Source organism: Nothoprocta perdicaria, unplaced genomic scaffold (assembly GCF_003342845.1).
Source record: "Nothoprocta perdicaria isolate Ctin4 unplaced genomic scaffold, notPer1 scaffold_107, whole genome shotgun sequence".
Classification (NCBI taxonomy): Eukaryota; Metazoa; Chordata; class Aves; order Tinamiformes; family Tinamidae; genus Nothoprocta; species Nothoprocta perdicaria.
The window spans coordinates 2,456,227-2,470,948 of NW_020454172.1; the positions used below are offsets into that span (position 1 = coordinate 2,456,227).

General features: G+C 42.1%; 1 protein-coding gene and 1 long non-coding RNA gene across 2 annotated transcripts in view; one reads left to right on the forward strand and one right to left on the reverse strand.

Moving 5' to 3' along the window:
* Positions 1–993: 993 nt before the first annotated feature.
* On the reverse strand, positions 994–12,225 carry CDC23 (cell division cycle 23). Its single transcript, XM_026045708.1, has 16 exons — positions 12,113–12,225; positions 11,961–12,033; positions 11,274–11,411; positions 10,941–10,983; positions 10,471–10,576; positions 10,245–10,377; positions 8,449–8,626; positions 8,262–8,359; positions 8,096–8,177; positions 7,389–7,542; positions 7,100–7,219; positions 6,714–6,789; positions 5,821–5,882; positions 4,854–4,932; positions 4,639–4,758; positions 994–3,720 (listed from the first exon to the last, which is right to left on the reverse strand). The coding sequence occupies exons 1-16, from the start codon at positions 12,223–12,225 to the stop codon at positions 3,550–3,552; spliced, it is 1,746 nt and encodes a 581-aa protein (XP_025901493.1). The 3' UTR covers positions 994–3,549.
* A 470-nt stretch (positions 12,226–12,695) lies between these two features.
* LOC112952907 overlaps positions 12,696–14,722 on the forward strand; it is a 28,643-nt gene continuing 26,616 nt past the window's right edge. Inside the window, exons 1-2 of the long non-coding RNA XR_003250488.1 lie at positions 12,696–12,837; positions 12,951–13,004. This is a non-coding gene — a long non-coding RNA (uncharacterized LOC112952907). The remainder of the gene's footprint in view (positions 12,838–12,950; positions 13,005–14,722) is intronic.

The following is a 14,722-nucleotide window of genomic DNA, read 5'->3' on the forward strand; positions in this document are numbered from 1 at the left end:
GCGTTCCGGGGCGAGAGCGGRACAGCAGGGCCGCTGGGGCACAAGGACGTGGCCGGCGCGCGAGGGCGCCCAGGGCACGAGGGCAGCCTGGGGCACGAGGGCGGCCCGGCCCCGTGGCCTCACCGCCGCCCCCGCGGCTCGGGGCCCCGGGCCTGCCCAGCCCCAGGCTGCCCCACCGGCACGGACAGGGCGCCAGCGCCGCAGCCGGCCCGGCGCTCCGCGGAGGGTGCTGCAGTCCTGCGGTGGAGGTTTGCAGCCTCCTGCACGCTGTGTAAACGCTGCACCACAGAGCAGCAGCTGAACTAGCTCTGTGCATGCACGGAGGAAAATAAAGCTTTAAGTAGGGGAGRGATTTCCTAGTCTCATCATTCAGCACCATCAAAATGACACAAGAGTCTCCTAAAAGAACATCTCTGCTTTTTTTTTTTTTCTCCCGAAAAAGGCACCGAAAAGGCAATATAAATAGTGAAAAGCAGCAGAAAAGGGGCTTTGACTCACAATCAAGATCATTAATACGAGAAGAAAAAATCCCAGAGTCAAATTTCAGTTACTGTATTACACAAGCAGAAGAGAATATGGGAGCGTGAAYAGCATAGTCAGAAGTTCTCAGAGCTGAAGGAAGTTCTGGCATCAGCTCCTGCACATCCCATACTCATTCTCTGTTCAGCAACTTCCTTGTGAATTGTCTCCTTGCATGATAACTGCTGGCTGAGCAACAATATTCTCTGGTCAGTGGCTACATATACTAATAACGGCAGAAACAGAAACAAGTATCCACAAAAGCCTCCAGTTCAGAAACAGAAAAATTGGGAAGCTCCTGATCTGCACAGAAGGGAATGCAAGAGATCAAGATACAGACCAAGGTAGCAGTGAAACCTCAGACTGTCCAAGAAATAACACGGATCAGTGGAAATTGCAGAAAAAGCTAGTACTACAGCACATGAGCTAGAAACACTAAAAACAAAGATAAAAGCAACCTTTAATTGCAGTTGAAGACTTGTAGCAGTGTTTCAAAAGTACAGTAACTGATGGCTTTGGCATATTGTTTTACATGGTGAGTCTCCAAAGGACAAGAGCTTGAGAAGAACTAGCCAGACCTATTGCTAGTGCTGCTGATTTCAGCAATATTCTTCAAGCAGGTGTGTAAATACAGAAGGCCTCCAGGAGGATTAATAATAATGAATAATAAAGTATTATAAATGAAACAGGATAGAAGTAACACAGAAGGAAAACTGCAAGTATTCAAGAATACTTGTACCTGTTCAGAAACCAAAGCCTATTTCAATATTAATTGGTAAATGAAATTCATGYTAAAACTAGTATCACTTTTGAAGATATCTATGAATGCAAAACAGAACTTTGACTTCCGCCCCCCCCCCCATGCAAACTCTAACAAACCATTAAGGGTCCAATGTTAACAGTTCTCTGTTACAGAAAATACTAGGATTATGACCATTGTTTTTCTATGCCTCCTCCATTAAAACGCTTCCATATATTTAAGGACTATTTATAATAAATATAAAGCTTGCAAGTTTACTAGAAGAGACAGAACTAATGATCACCATTACAGTGATCACCAATCRTTATTACAAACTACTGATGTTTTTATTGGTCATTGATGTTTGTAACAAGATGTGACAATCTTCTTTAATATACGTAGTAATGCATTCGAAAAACTGGTTAGCTGCTTTGTGGTTCTAAATATACTAAWAGGCCACATCCTGAAACTGGAACTCATTCCATCTTCAGTCTTAAGATGTAGGTAATGTCTACTTATGTGYGATATCTCCTTACTCTCAATAAAGTGTGTTCCCATCTTTCACACTTCAGGAGCTGGCATACAGCTGCAGACATGCAAAGCAGCATTTCAGCCAACAGGCCTTCACTAAACACAAGTTTCTGAACTCAGCCKTAAGTGCCAGTGCTTAAGGTAAGAGAGAAGAAATAAACTTGCAATGCTTCTTGGGTTTCAGCGCATCCCAACTTATTCCCAGTTGTTCAACCCTACAGCGTCTTTTACAGATAGGTATTTAAWGTAGATGAAAAAGCTGCCTTCCAAATTCCACCTGATGATGAAGGCCTTTCAGAAACTCAGCAGGTAAGGTACTACACTGCATCAGCTGAAARCATTTCTGCTATTTAGATCTAGTGAACAGAGTACTTCTCTCAGAMGTCTGAAGAGGATTGTGGAATCACATAAAATCTATCACAGAATGTTTAGAAACCATCTTAGAAGAAGATCAGGGAGAAACAGCTGCATCAGGAATAAACAAGTATGGTAAAAGAGAAGTGATGGAGAGAATAAAAGCAGACAAATGTGAGTAAGCAGGCTGTTGGTCAGGMGTCTCTGCCTGGCCAAGCATTGCACTTAATCACCACAGCATGTTCTATACTTCTGTAAAACTCTATTTCCTGTATGAGCATGCTCCCTATGTTGAAAGCATTTCTTTCATAGGAATGTGTAGAATCCAGATATGGATGCTGGAAAGACTGTAGTCCTCGTCAGAAACTGGAGACCGTTAGCATCACTAAGCGCATATTCATGTTCCTCTAGCAAACTTTCAGCCTGTTTGGTCAGCAAGCAGGAACAGGATCAGGCCATTTCTGCAGTTCATGTTTTATCTGAGTGCCTGTAAAAGCACCATGCTCTTGTCTGTTTGTGGTCACATCTGCAGTGAATGCATGCATCACTATAAATCACACTCATCCTCAGAATTGGCCAGATGTGAGCACATTGTGCACCCAACAGACATGGAGGGAAGAAATCTCCTGCATCCACAGACCTGGAACAATCCATAGCAAATCAATCCCTCCTGGTTCACCCAATTTCATTTGCTACAGTACACATGAAAGTTGCAGCATGAAAAAGCCCATGGATAGAAACTTTTTTTTTTAATTGTATCATCCTATTGACTGCTTTTCTACCCAAAGTCAAAATATCTCAGAACCACAGATTGAACAACAATCAGCTATCYTCTGTGGATATTTGAACTTCCTCTGACATCTTCCATCTCCGAATTCCATTTTCTCCCCACATAGCCTACGACAGATTTAAGTGTCCCATTCTGTTTTAATGGAACATCTTCCATGTAGTTGAACATACATAGAAGTCCATAATCAGCCAAGGCAGATAACAGTTTCTGATGTTGGCAGCAATAATACAAGAAGTCCTCCAAAGAAGTTCAGAAAAGAAAGAGGTAACAGGGTAAAATCAGCAAACTTCAAACATATTTTAACTCAAGCAGACAAGCTCTTCCCCAACTCTCAGTTATGAGTAATCATATGTATTGAAATAGGTATGCCTTCTGACTGGAATGGTCTGGAGAGATGTACAGCAGATTCTGACGTCTCAGCATAGGCACTTGCAGGTAGGCGGCACCTTTGCCTGTTTGGGCACACTTGTGGACTATAACAATCCATACCCTCCAAGTGAAGGCAGCACTGAATGAAAAAGACTTCACTGGAAAAAAATTAGTTGCAGTAACCTGAACAAGTCCCATCTGCAATGCCATATTCARTGCGTAGATTAGTTAGACTCATAAGCATTGTTCAGGGTGTAACAGAAGACAAATTGAGTGGAGATACACGACGTGTGGGAGTGTTGTTGGCTGACAGTGATGCAGGAAGGAAAAAGGGAGCAGCAATTTCTGTGGACGAGGTTTCTCCTTGGTTGCGAAGTTGTAAAATCTGCCGAAGCAAGGCCTTCCCTTCTTCTCTAGTCTGAAAACAATTTATATTAACAAAATACAAAAACAAACAAAAAAAACCCGCTATGTTGCGTGATTGAAGTACAAGTCTATTCCCTATGAATGGATGATTTCTGAGTCATATTCCATACATAAGCAAGGTAAGTTACAGTAGTAGGGCATTCTGCAAGACTACAAGATATTAAAAGTATTCTTTTTTTCCCCGCTATTTAATAAGAACAGTAAGATATGTCAAAGCTTTTATTAAATAGCCCTTAGTTTCCCACATTATTTTATATTCAGACTAAAATGGTACTAGAAACCACCAAGAGTGTCCAAATATCCCCATCAAAAAGTAGATTTGATAAATTTCAAATAAAACATAATCTAATTCTTTTTTCAAGTTCCTGACATCTTTGTTAAGTACAAGCCAAACACCTTGAACTCAACGGTTACTGTGTCTCCTCCTAGCCTGAAGTTAAARATCCAAGTGTTTCACTTGCAGCTTCAGAAGATCTCATGATACTGAGTCACATACAGAAAACAAGCACTATTATATCCTCTGCATTGTCTACATACAAATAAGATCAGAAGCATGAGGTCATGTTAATACTAGTACTACACAGACTGCCTTATGACCATTAGGTCCTTTCTTCACCCTCAAGATTTTCTGCAGTCTTGAGACTTTCACTAAGAGTCTCAAATACTTGTACTTAGTGAACATGAATTCAATATGATTTGGTTCAATTTTACTAGCTACGCTGTATTCTCCAACTTTAGTCAGGCACAAACAGCAAAAATTAGGTACATAACAATATTCAAAATACAATCCACCTGCATAGCGAACAGCTATCATTCCTTCAATAACAGTTTCCTCCTACTCAGAGAGGAGCCAAGATCAATGATAGAAATCCCATAAGAAGGAAGCACTGGGGAGTGTGTGACTACTTACATCATTGAATGCACAGCATTTCTGAGCACAGGCTGAGGCTTCATCCCACAGCTTACACTTGAAGTAGTACTGGGCCAGGTAACGGAAGGCAGTACTGACCTCCAGGTGCTCTACTATCTCCTACAAGATCAGGAGGGAAATACCATCTTTGAATGTCTTCCAAATTAATTCTACATCATGTTTATTTCTAACTTTCATTCCTAAGATAGTCTTACCCCACAGGAATAGATATCCTGGATGTATTTGATATAACACTGAGCAGCCTGTTCAGATTCATTCAGCTGTTCATGCAGCCTAGAAAAAAAGGGGGGGGGGAGAAACACCAAGGGTCACTGTAATAAAAGTACATTGTGAAAGACACCCAGAGCAAAACTCCTAGATCTTCYTCGTCTATGAGAATGTACCTATTAAACTTAACCTAAACTAGACAAGCATTTTCCTTTAGAATTTGCAAGACACTTGCCCTGTCCAGCACTTCTTGGAAGACATTACCAGCACGAGGCCAGCCAGATGCTAAATGCTAGAAGCAGCTGCAGACAGAGCAGAGAGCTATACCTATTCCACTACATTTTTTAAACAGACCTTCTATTTCCTCCTATTCTATTTCCTCTAGTGCTCCTCTTCCCTCTTATATCCCAAAATCCTTGTACAGCAGCTTCACCTTTCACCTGCCCACTTTTTTTTTAAACTTTCTTCCCTTTATATTACTTCTTCCTCAGCAAAAGTTCRTGCTAAAATTGAAGCGCTCACATTCATTGCAAGTTAAACCCTTCTTCCATGTCACATCCATACATTTGACAAAGTCAATATATTATCTCATATAATATTGAGCATCATGCACTTCTTTCACTGTAACTCTCAGAAGTGCTGTCAGTGCCTGCCCAAATCCTTCCTGGTTTTAGAGTTTCCTTTCAAGGTACACTATCCTATGACTCCCTCTACAATTGCCCTGAGGGATATCTAAAGCTAACACTAGACACTAGGTTACTAGCACTAATAGCGCAGTAATAGTGGTTATGGCACCAGTCCTTCTAAGAATTCTGTATTATTACATTGTTCAAAAAGTAATATTGCCTAAAAGCAATTCCAATTGTTTTGCATTTATTATTTCACCAATAGGCATCAGAGTGTTTTAGCTCCACTTAATACAATCTTGACAATTGAATGCTACTATATACTCACTTTGCCAGCTTCACCAATGCCATTTTCTCCACATCACCAACAGCATAAGCTCTCCAATAGCACTGCCAANNGTCAGTCAAGCACAGAACAAAACTGACTCCAGCTCACAATTCTCATGCAAGCATGACAGAAACAGAAAAAGCTAAATTGTTCTGCAGGAAAGCGACAAGTCTGGGGCATGACTATGAAGATGACTTGGAGACTGCAGCATCTTCCCCATGAAGAAAGACCAAGAGAACTGGGGTAGTTTTGCCTACAAAAGACTGAAAAGTGATCTTATCGATGTGTATAAATACCTTCAAGAAAGGTGTGAAGAAAATAGGGCTAGACTATTTTCCGTGATGTCCACCCAAAGGACAATAGGCAATGAGTACAAATTGAAATATAGGAAGTTCTGCCTGAATTTGAGGAAAAAAACCTTTTTGACTGTGAGGGTGAAAAAGTCCTGAAAGAGGTTGGCAGGAAGGTTGTAGAGTCTCTGTCTCTAGAGATATTCAAAACCTGCCAGGATGCAATCCTGTGCAACGTGCCCTAGGTGACCCTAGGCTTTAGTCAGGGACTTGAACCAGAAGATGTCCACAAGTCTCTTCCATATATAATCCATAGACAATTCTTTTTGCCAGTTGCTCCAGATACATTGAGGCAGAACTATGCAATCAACAGGAGCAGCTTAAATAAGCCCCCAACAATAAGTTGTGTATATTTCCTTACACTTTGAGTCTAGGTTCAGGACTGCAATAACTATCAACAGCTACTCAAAGGTTCATCTCTCTCACTGTTAAGGGACAGTTCTGACAGTGCTAACCACACAATTTTACTGCAACCCCACCCAGCATCCTGGAAGACATTCTAACACACAGTCTGTCTGGCTGTGCATTTTAGTGCTCACTTACCTTTTTAGCTTCCACCAACTGGTTGAGCTTCTCATAACACTCTCCGAGAGCAACCAGCATCCGGGAATCATTGGGTCTGTAAAAAAGCAATTCCTAAATGTAGTTTAAAGAATAGTCAAGCCAGACAGTATCTGGCCAAGTCATCTTCTCTTATATGAAATCTCATCTAGACTCCTGACCAGCACTCTTCAGTATTTAACTGGTCAAGCCTTTGCTAAGGGTAGGCAAATACAATTGAAAGAATTCAGCATAGTGAGACAGCACAAAGCATGGGGYTGATGCTTTTGCCCCTTTTGCCCAACTTATTTCCTGTATATAACTTCCTTAAAAGGCAGCAAGCACTTCACAGTGAACACCAAAAAATTTGGCCATATTCCCAACTGTACCTGAGCTGGTGGGCCCGTCGGTAGTAATAGAGACAGTAAAATGGCATTTTGAGGATTTCATAGGTTTGCCCCAAGCCATACCAGGCTCTATAGTCCCTTTTGTTCACCTCTATTGCATGTCTGTTGAAGACAAAAAAAAAAAACAAAAAAAACAAACCCACACTAATCAGGAAACAGTCCAGATCAGGACAAAACTCAGTAAAAGACTAAGAAGGAAAAGCAGTATATATTAATCCAATCCTTGTGTATGCAGACCTCAATGTTATTTTGTGCGGTGCRTGAGTGATACCTATAAGCTTGAATAGCTGCAGATGTGTTCTTCATTTCCATATACTCATGTCCCATAAGTGTCCAGGCTCCCAGATATCGAGGATTTAGTTTCAAAGCTCTCTGGAAATAGAGTGCTGCTTTTTCATGCTGGGAGCGTAAACTATAATAATTTCCTACAGCAAAAATCAATAACCACAAAAACAAAACAAAGAAAACACATAAATTTAAATAAATGACAAAAAACAGCAGGTAGATAAGAAACTGATAGAAGAGGCATCATTTACTACCTTTTAACTTAAAATAGCAGTCTGTTTTCCATTGCTCTGTTCAAATCCTTTTCCAGTAGCACCAATAAATTTAGATCCCATCTCTTGCCTTGAAAGCCTATTTCAAGATCTAATAAATGAATTTCCCAGACCTGATGCAGAACCATTTCTTTTGGAGTTTCAGGACTACAAATAAAAGAATTATGCACTACATGGGTCTTAGTAAGGTTTTCTTCAACTCTCTTTGCACTGACAATCTTAAAGTGGCTTTTTCAGAGAGAGAGAGAGAGAGAGAGAATGGAAAGGGGTACTCTGTCATTTTGCCTGCATTTTAAGGCGGTGTGAGACCACACTCACAAATTGATTTTTATAGCCTTGCTGGTAGTACCTTTTTGTAAGAATTATCAACACTCCCACAGTTGCAGACAGGGTAAGAACAAGTAATAGAGCTGGCTCTCACCAATTACGCAGCAGGTCTCAACACGATACTTGTCTATCTCACAGAGATTGTGAGCAAGGTAGCTTAACTCAGGTTTCATGCTCTAGTGAAACAGAGAAAGCAAACCGGTGAGGGAAGCGCACATTTCACATTCTGATAGAAGAAAATCTACATAAAAGGTGCTTACCCTAACATATAGCAAGTTGGAGAAAGTGTCCATGTTTTCTATTCTGTAAGGGTCTTGTTTTCTTAGCTCGTTAAAGATGGATAAAGCTTTGTCAATATCTGAACAAGGAAGAAGAGATGTGAGACCAAGAACTACAATTGCTAAGTCTGCATCGAATGGCTTGCTCCTRCTAGTAAGCATCACTGACCTCGGATGTTGTGGTACGCAACTGCAATTTGAGAGATGATGTAAGTGCTTTTGGAAAATCCTGCATCAATGAGACTCTGATACTTCTGCAGAGCCTCCTCTATCAGCTGTAGCTCTGTATAAATGTGTGCAAGAAAGAACTCTTTCATCCATGTATCTGGTAAGGCCAGGAACTTCAACTAGCAAGAACCAAAGAAGAGATGACAGTCAGTAGTATTCTAAGAGCCATCCGTGGCAAAGAATCCATTATTTTCCCTCCTATGATCTTGCAGATGGTCTTGACATAGGAGACTTTCATGTAATCTATTTCTTAGGCCATAATACCAGCTATGAGAGAGCTGCATTAGGACCAAGAATTAATATCAGGTTCTTCCACTACACAGACTGATGCCTATAAATTAAGAATACTGAAACAAGAAAGAAACATTAAAACATCTGAAGAACAGTACAATATGAAAAGCACGTTCAGTCACTCCCTTTGTACTCGCGTGACTGACCAAATGGAATGACTCCATTTCTTCTKTAATTTCAAAAATAACTGAAAAAAAAATTGTCTTATTTCAAATCTGAGAGCACCTGTCTTCTGCTTCAGCTACTGGCCTTACTTCTCCACTAAATTCAAATGTCCTTCAAAATATGTTATTTTTCTTCCATATTTGAATACAAATAAATATCCTATTTGTGATGTGCCAAATGAATACAGCTGCAAATAATCTCACCAGAAATACACTCCTCTTTTTCCACAAATCTGTAAGACTCTCTTCTGTRTCACCTCTGTTTTTTAAAATATTCTTTAAATTCTTTAACCAGCCACAACTGTGTGAGAATTCCAGAAGTGGTTACATTAGTCCCATGCATAAAGAAAAAAAATCTTCTAATTTTCTGTATCTAAGTTCAGTTATTTGATACACTCCCTCACTTCATATGTGTGACTTGTATTTGACAAAGGGTGCATCTATTTTTTTTTTTAACTCTGGATGAGAACTGCACTTCTAAARCAAATTTTTCAATTACCCTCACTAGCATATTTTGTTTCAAATTAAGAAGTTCTATCAGAGGATGTRAACTTCATTGTCTCAGGATGAAAATGAACTCAGATATGTACTCTAATTGCTAATTACCTATTATTACTTAGTATGTAAGCCACAGAAGATTACAACTAGTTCAAAGTAATCTCATATCACATATACTGTAAACACAAGGTCTCCAGATACAACTGTTTCTCAGTATAGATTCAAGCCTACTACACCGCACTTGCTGATAATRAAAGAACAGCCTTATTAAAAGCTCACTTGGTTGAATGGCTGTTTACCAAAGGATTAATGTCATTACATGTACACACAACAGTGTAAACAAAAATCACAAACTTCTGGTCATTCAAAAATGTTACCATTAGTGTTTTTTTATATACTTTTACATCACCAACAAAAGTGCTTAGCAACTGTGAAACCAGAACCAGTTATGTAAATAAGAAAAAAGAAATCTAATAAAGATTTTATTTGCATGACAATAACTATCTGACAACTCTTTCAGAACGTATGAAGTAGCCATTTCTCATGGGTGAACAAGAAGTTAGTCTTGGCTGCAATAAAGGCTCTCAGACTACAGCATGGCAAGCAGTTACACAAAAATATACTTCAACAACAAATTTACAGTTTTGGTTTGCCTTGCCTGACAGAGCCGTGCAGAAGAATAAGCAGTGTGTGACACTCATCTTATGACAACTAATCCATTAGTTACTGAATCATGTTAGACTCTAGAATTTATCATCACATCTTGATAATTCCCAGTTTTTACCATCTCTTTATCTGTGATCAAGTTGCAAAGCTCCAACCATGCTCCCCAGTGCAAAGGTAAGACATGGGCAGCTTCAACAAAAACATCTATGGCTTCTTTCACCAGGTCCAGCTTCCGCAGTACCACACCATACCTAAAGAAAAAGTTACCAAATTATCAGAGACAAATACTCTGTGTAGCTATATAAGAGTACATGTGTACATTAGAAATATATGCAAACACTTACAAATAAAGGCCAAATCCATCCAGTTCTCGTGCTTTGTGTTTCTTACTAAGCTCTACTCTCAATTCACGTAGAGCTTCATTTTTTACCTGCCCTTTTTCCAGAGGTCCTGCATGAAGACAAGGTCAAATAGCTAGCTTTCAACCAAGATTCTTACCACAATAATTGTGAAGTCAAGGGCTCATTCAGAGTGTACCACTGGGATGACCTGAAAGCTTACCACTCTCTGGTAATTCTTCTCTTCTTAAAAGATAACCTTTATGTCTAATTACCTACTTCAAAAATAGAACTACAAGATGCAAATCTGTAATCTGCATCAAGCCAACGAACTGAGAATGAAAACGAACTGAGAATGAAAACGAACTATCTTACAGGACACTATCCAAAAAATCAAGGTGCATACAGGTGAAATGATCTGCCTGAAGAGGCATTACTGGAAGCTTCACTATATTGTCTTACATTCAGAGACTTACCCAGACTATCCACTGTTTCATCATCCTTCTTCTTTTCTCCTGACTGTAGAAAACAGAAGAAAAACAAGTTTACTTTACAGTAGCATATTCCTTAGGTTATCTGTAATTCTGGTAGCAGCATTTAAAATGAGTTTTCAAGAGCACCAGAGACGATTCTACTTGTCTCAGAAAGCAAACAAAAAAAAAATCCCCAATTCTCCCCCCATATAATTTGTCTTTCTATACTATCATTTAGAACAAGACCAAAGGCTAAGGTTTGCCAGGCTCTAGAGGAGGGAGGCGACGGAAGCAGATGAGTTCTGCGGTAAAGGGATTTTTCCCCATGTGTCTTACCAGGTACCTAGAGTACATATACAAGAAGTAAGCCTTCTGGCTCTTGCAGCCCCGCAGAAAATACGCAGCCCTGTCATACTCCTTCAGATCAAAGTAAGACTTAGCCAGCGTATAGGCATCCAAGTCACGAGCATCCTCCTGAAAGGACAAAGAGGAGTCCAAGGCCTCAGAATCTGCTACACTTTTGGAAAATTATCAGTTAGAAATATATCAAAGAAATTGTTTAGAATAGTAAAAATATAACTTATTCATACCCAAGGATGGAGTACCAACTGACAGTCTCTCTATTCCCTCACGTGATTAAATTCCTAGTTCTCAAAGTACAACGGTCAGAAACCTTTAAACTGTGGCATTCCAGGAGATAAACTGCTGCAAGCCACTGGAAGGCACAAACTAGCTGGATCTAAATCAGATTGCTGTGAATTTTAATCTTTAATAAAGCTGAGCAAATAAAAATTAGACAGCATAATATCCAAGTTCTGCTTGTGGGCTGTTGCCACAGGGCCCAGCAACGCGCACTCAGGGCACTGTCACCCGGGCACCTGCGCGGTTGGGAAGCGCGTGCACCCGCCAGCAGGGCCGCGTTCCGCCCGCAGCCGCACCAGGGCCCCGCGCGGCCCCGCGCACCGCTCGCCTTGCACGGGGCCGGGGAGGTCCGGGGGGCGCAGCCCGGGCCGGGGGGCGCACCTCAGTGAGCGCGGGCGGCGGCGGGAGCTCGTTCAGCGGCAGCGGGTCCAGGGCGAAGGCCAGCTCCGAGGCCCTGCGGGGAGAGAGGCGCGGTGAGCGCGGCGCGGCCGGGGCAGGCGGCGCGGCCGGACGCGCCCGCCCGCGGCGCTCACCACTTCCCGCTGTGCTGCAGGCCGCGCTCGCGGCTCCGCTCCGCCACACTCAGCAGCTGCTTCTTGATCTCCCGAAGGTCCGAGAAGTCGCCGCCGCTCAGCGCCACCGCCATCCTGCCCCACGCCTCTGACCAATAGCAGCCCCGCACACTGCGCGCGGCCCCGCGCCGTCCACCAATGGCAGCCCCGCGCACTGCGAGCAGCCCTCATTGGGTACCCTCGCTCCCAATCAAAGCAGCCGCAGCGAAGTCGGGGCTCCCTATTGGCCGCCGGTATGGAGGGCGCGCTCCGGTGGCGCCGCGAGGCGGGCGGCGGCGGCTGCGCGCCTCGGCCTGGGGCGAGGGGCGCCCCGGGGCTCTGGGCGCCGCCCTCTCCTCCCCTCCCCCCCCCYCCCCGCGGTGCCCCCGGGCCCGCCCCGCCGCCGTGGGCGACACCTCCCCGAGGCAGCCGTGAGGCGCCTGCCGAGGTGCGACCCCCTCCCGCGCCGGCCTGCCCCCGCCCCCTGCCACCGAGCAGAGTTTGGCTTTCCCTTTTTATGTTTTTGTTCCCAGACATTGTGCATACCCTTTGTTTGTTTTACGTGCTCTCTATAAAGGTTTTTTCCTGTCTCTTTATTGAGATAGGTAAAAGATCTACAGCTTTTAACAGGTACATAGGCTGAGGCCTTATCTCACTCACTTGAGAAAGGCAGAAGAAAAAGCTGGTTCAGAGACAGCTGAGGAAAGGTTAGTATAGTCAGCAGATTATGGGAGATCYTCCCCAAATCAGCACCATCTGAACCTGAAATTGATTTCTATCTCATGTATTTTTGATTTTTCTCGTTTTGTTTAATTAAAAGGTAGTTGGTGAGCGTTTTGGACTGGCTGTGGTAGCTCCTCAGCTTGGATGCAAGGTAGGGAGTTTCCCATGACCCTGAAACTTTGTATTTATTCCGAGATCAGGAAACCCCAGTCTTTCCCCATATTAATAGTTGGCCAGTTGGTAGCTTATAGTGGAAGCAGTTGCTRCTTAGTTTCTGTGTGCTCCCTTGCCCTTAAGGTCCAATCTTCCAGGCCTTTTGACTGCTTCTTAATGGTATCTCAGTTTGCTTCTGTTGACAATGCTCGCCAATTAAACATCATCACCAAATTTCATTTGTATACTTTTATTTTCTGTAATAATTCTTTATATTTCTRTGTCCAAATTGTGATTTAAAAATGTTGAGTAAAGCGGTCCTAATTCTGGTCTCTCTGGACTGTAATCAGTCCTAGATTTTTCCTCTTAATTTCAGACTTTTTATTTCCCCCTTCCATTTATCCTGCTTGGGCAGCTTTACCAGAGTTACACTGGGATATAATTTGGCCCCAAGTTTTTTCCATGGTGTTTAGATCTTAACAGTACAGAAATTTACAGACTTTTTTTTTCCCTTTTTTTTTGAAATAATATTGTGAAAAATCTGAAATTTCTCCTTTTCCTTGTATCTAGCAGCCTATATGTTATTTTTCTGTCTCTTTGTGAGCTATTGAGTTTTATCTTTTCCTTGCTGCATTCCTTAGCTTGACTTCTAAGATCACCTACTTTCTGTGTACTAAGGAACAATTTTTCAATTGTGCCTGCATGTTGATCAGGGCCCTTTACGCTGGAGCTGCTGTKAATAAAAACTGGCTTTTTTATTCTATTACAAGGATGGGTCTGATCATCACACAGCATACCTGACTGACTCGTTCATTCCTTGTTATCCTTAGTCACTCATTCTCTCTGTATTTGGAGATCAACTATTAGAGTGTACAGTTTTTCTTTACTCCCTGATTTTGTACTTGCCTTTATTAATTTAATTGCCCTAATTTAAGGTTTTCCAGTTTCTATAGGAGTTGAATGACTCTTAATAATTTTATCAAAATCTGTTTGCCTTCACTTCAGCTTTGGAACCACAGAATATTGCATGCTGTATTCCTGTCACGAAACTGATAATATGCTTGAAGTGCTCAGAGATTTCGATAGGAAAGATGGAATTGTCTGCAAAAAYGTGAAGCTGTACTGATGCAAGTGCTTGCTGAAGTCTGGGCAAAATGTCATCGATGTCTGGATATGGATGTGTGCCGCTTGGGCAGTTGCAGTCTAGCTGTTCATTTGATTGCTGCGCTATAAAAGCAGCAGCTCTGTCACACAGGGCATAAACGTTTTTCTGTTGAACAGTTCACTGTGCTGTGTGCGACCAGAGAGATGTGAACGAGTGAGTGACTCGCTGCAGTCGCTGCGGGGCAGCAGCTCGTGCTGCTCTCGCTGCGATTTGCTGCTCCGATAGTTAAACGGGAGGTGGCGCTTTGGTCCCTTCTTAGGCGCAGGAGAAGGGCGCGGAAGGGACTAACTGATGGCAGAGGTCAGTAATCCAATTTCCCAAAGCTTGTTTCATGATGAGATCTCATAATTCTTCCTGTCATTCCATTGTTTAATAGATGCGTCTTTTAAGTGACACCCAGGGCTGGCTTTTAGAGCAGGAGACTAATTAAATACTTCGCATGTGAAACTGAGAATATCTCAGGGATTTACAGGTTATGTACTTGCTGGAGACTATTAGAAGAAGAAAAACAGAATTTTGCACACCATGACATTGCACAACTATCTGTCCCT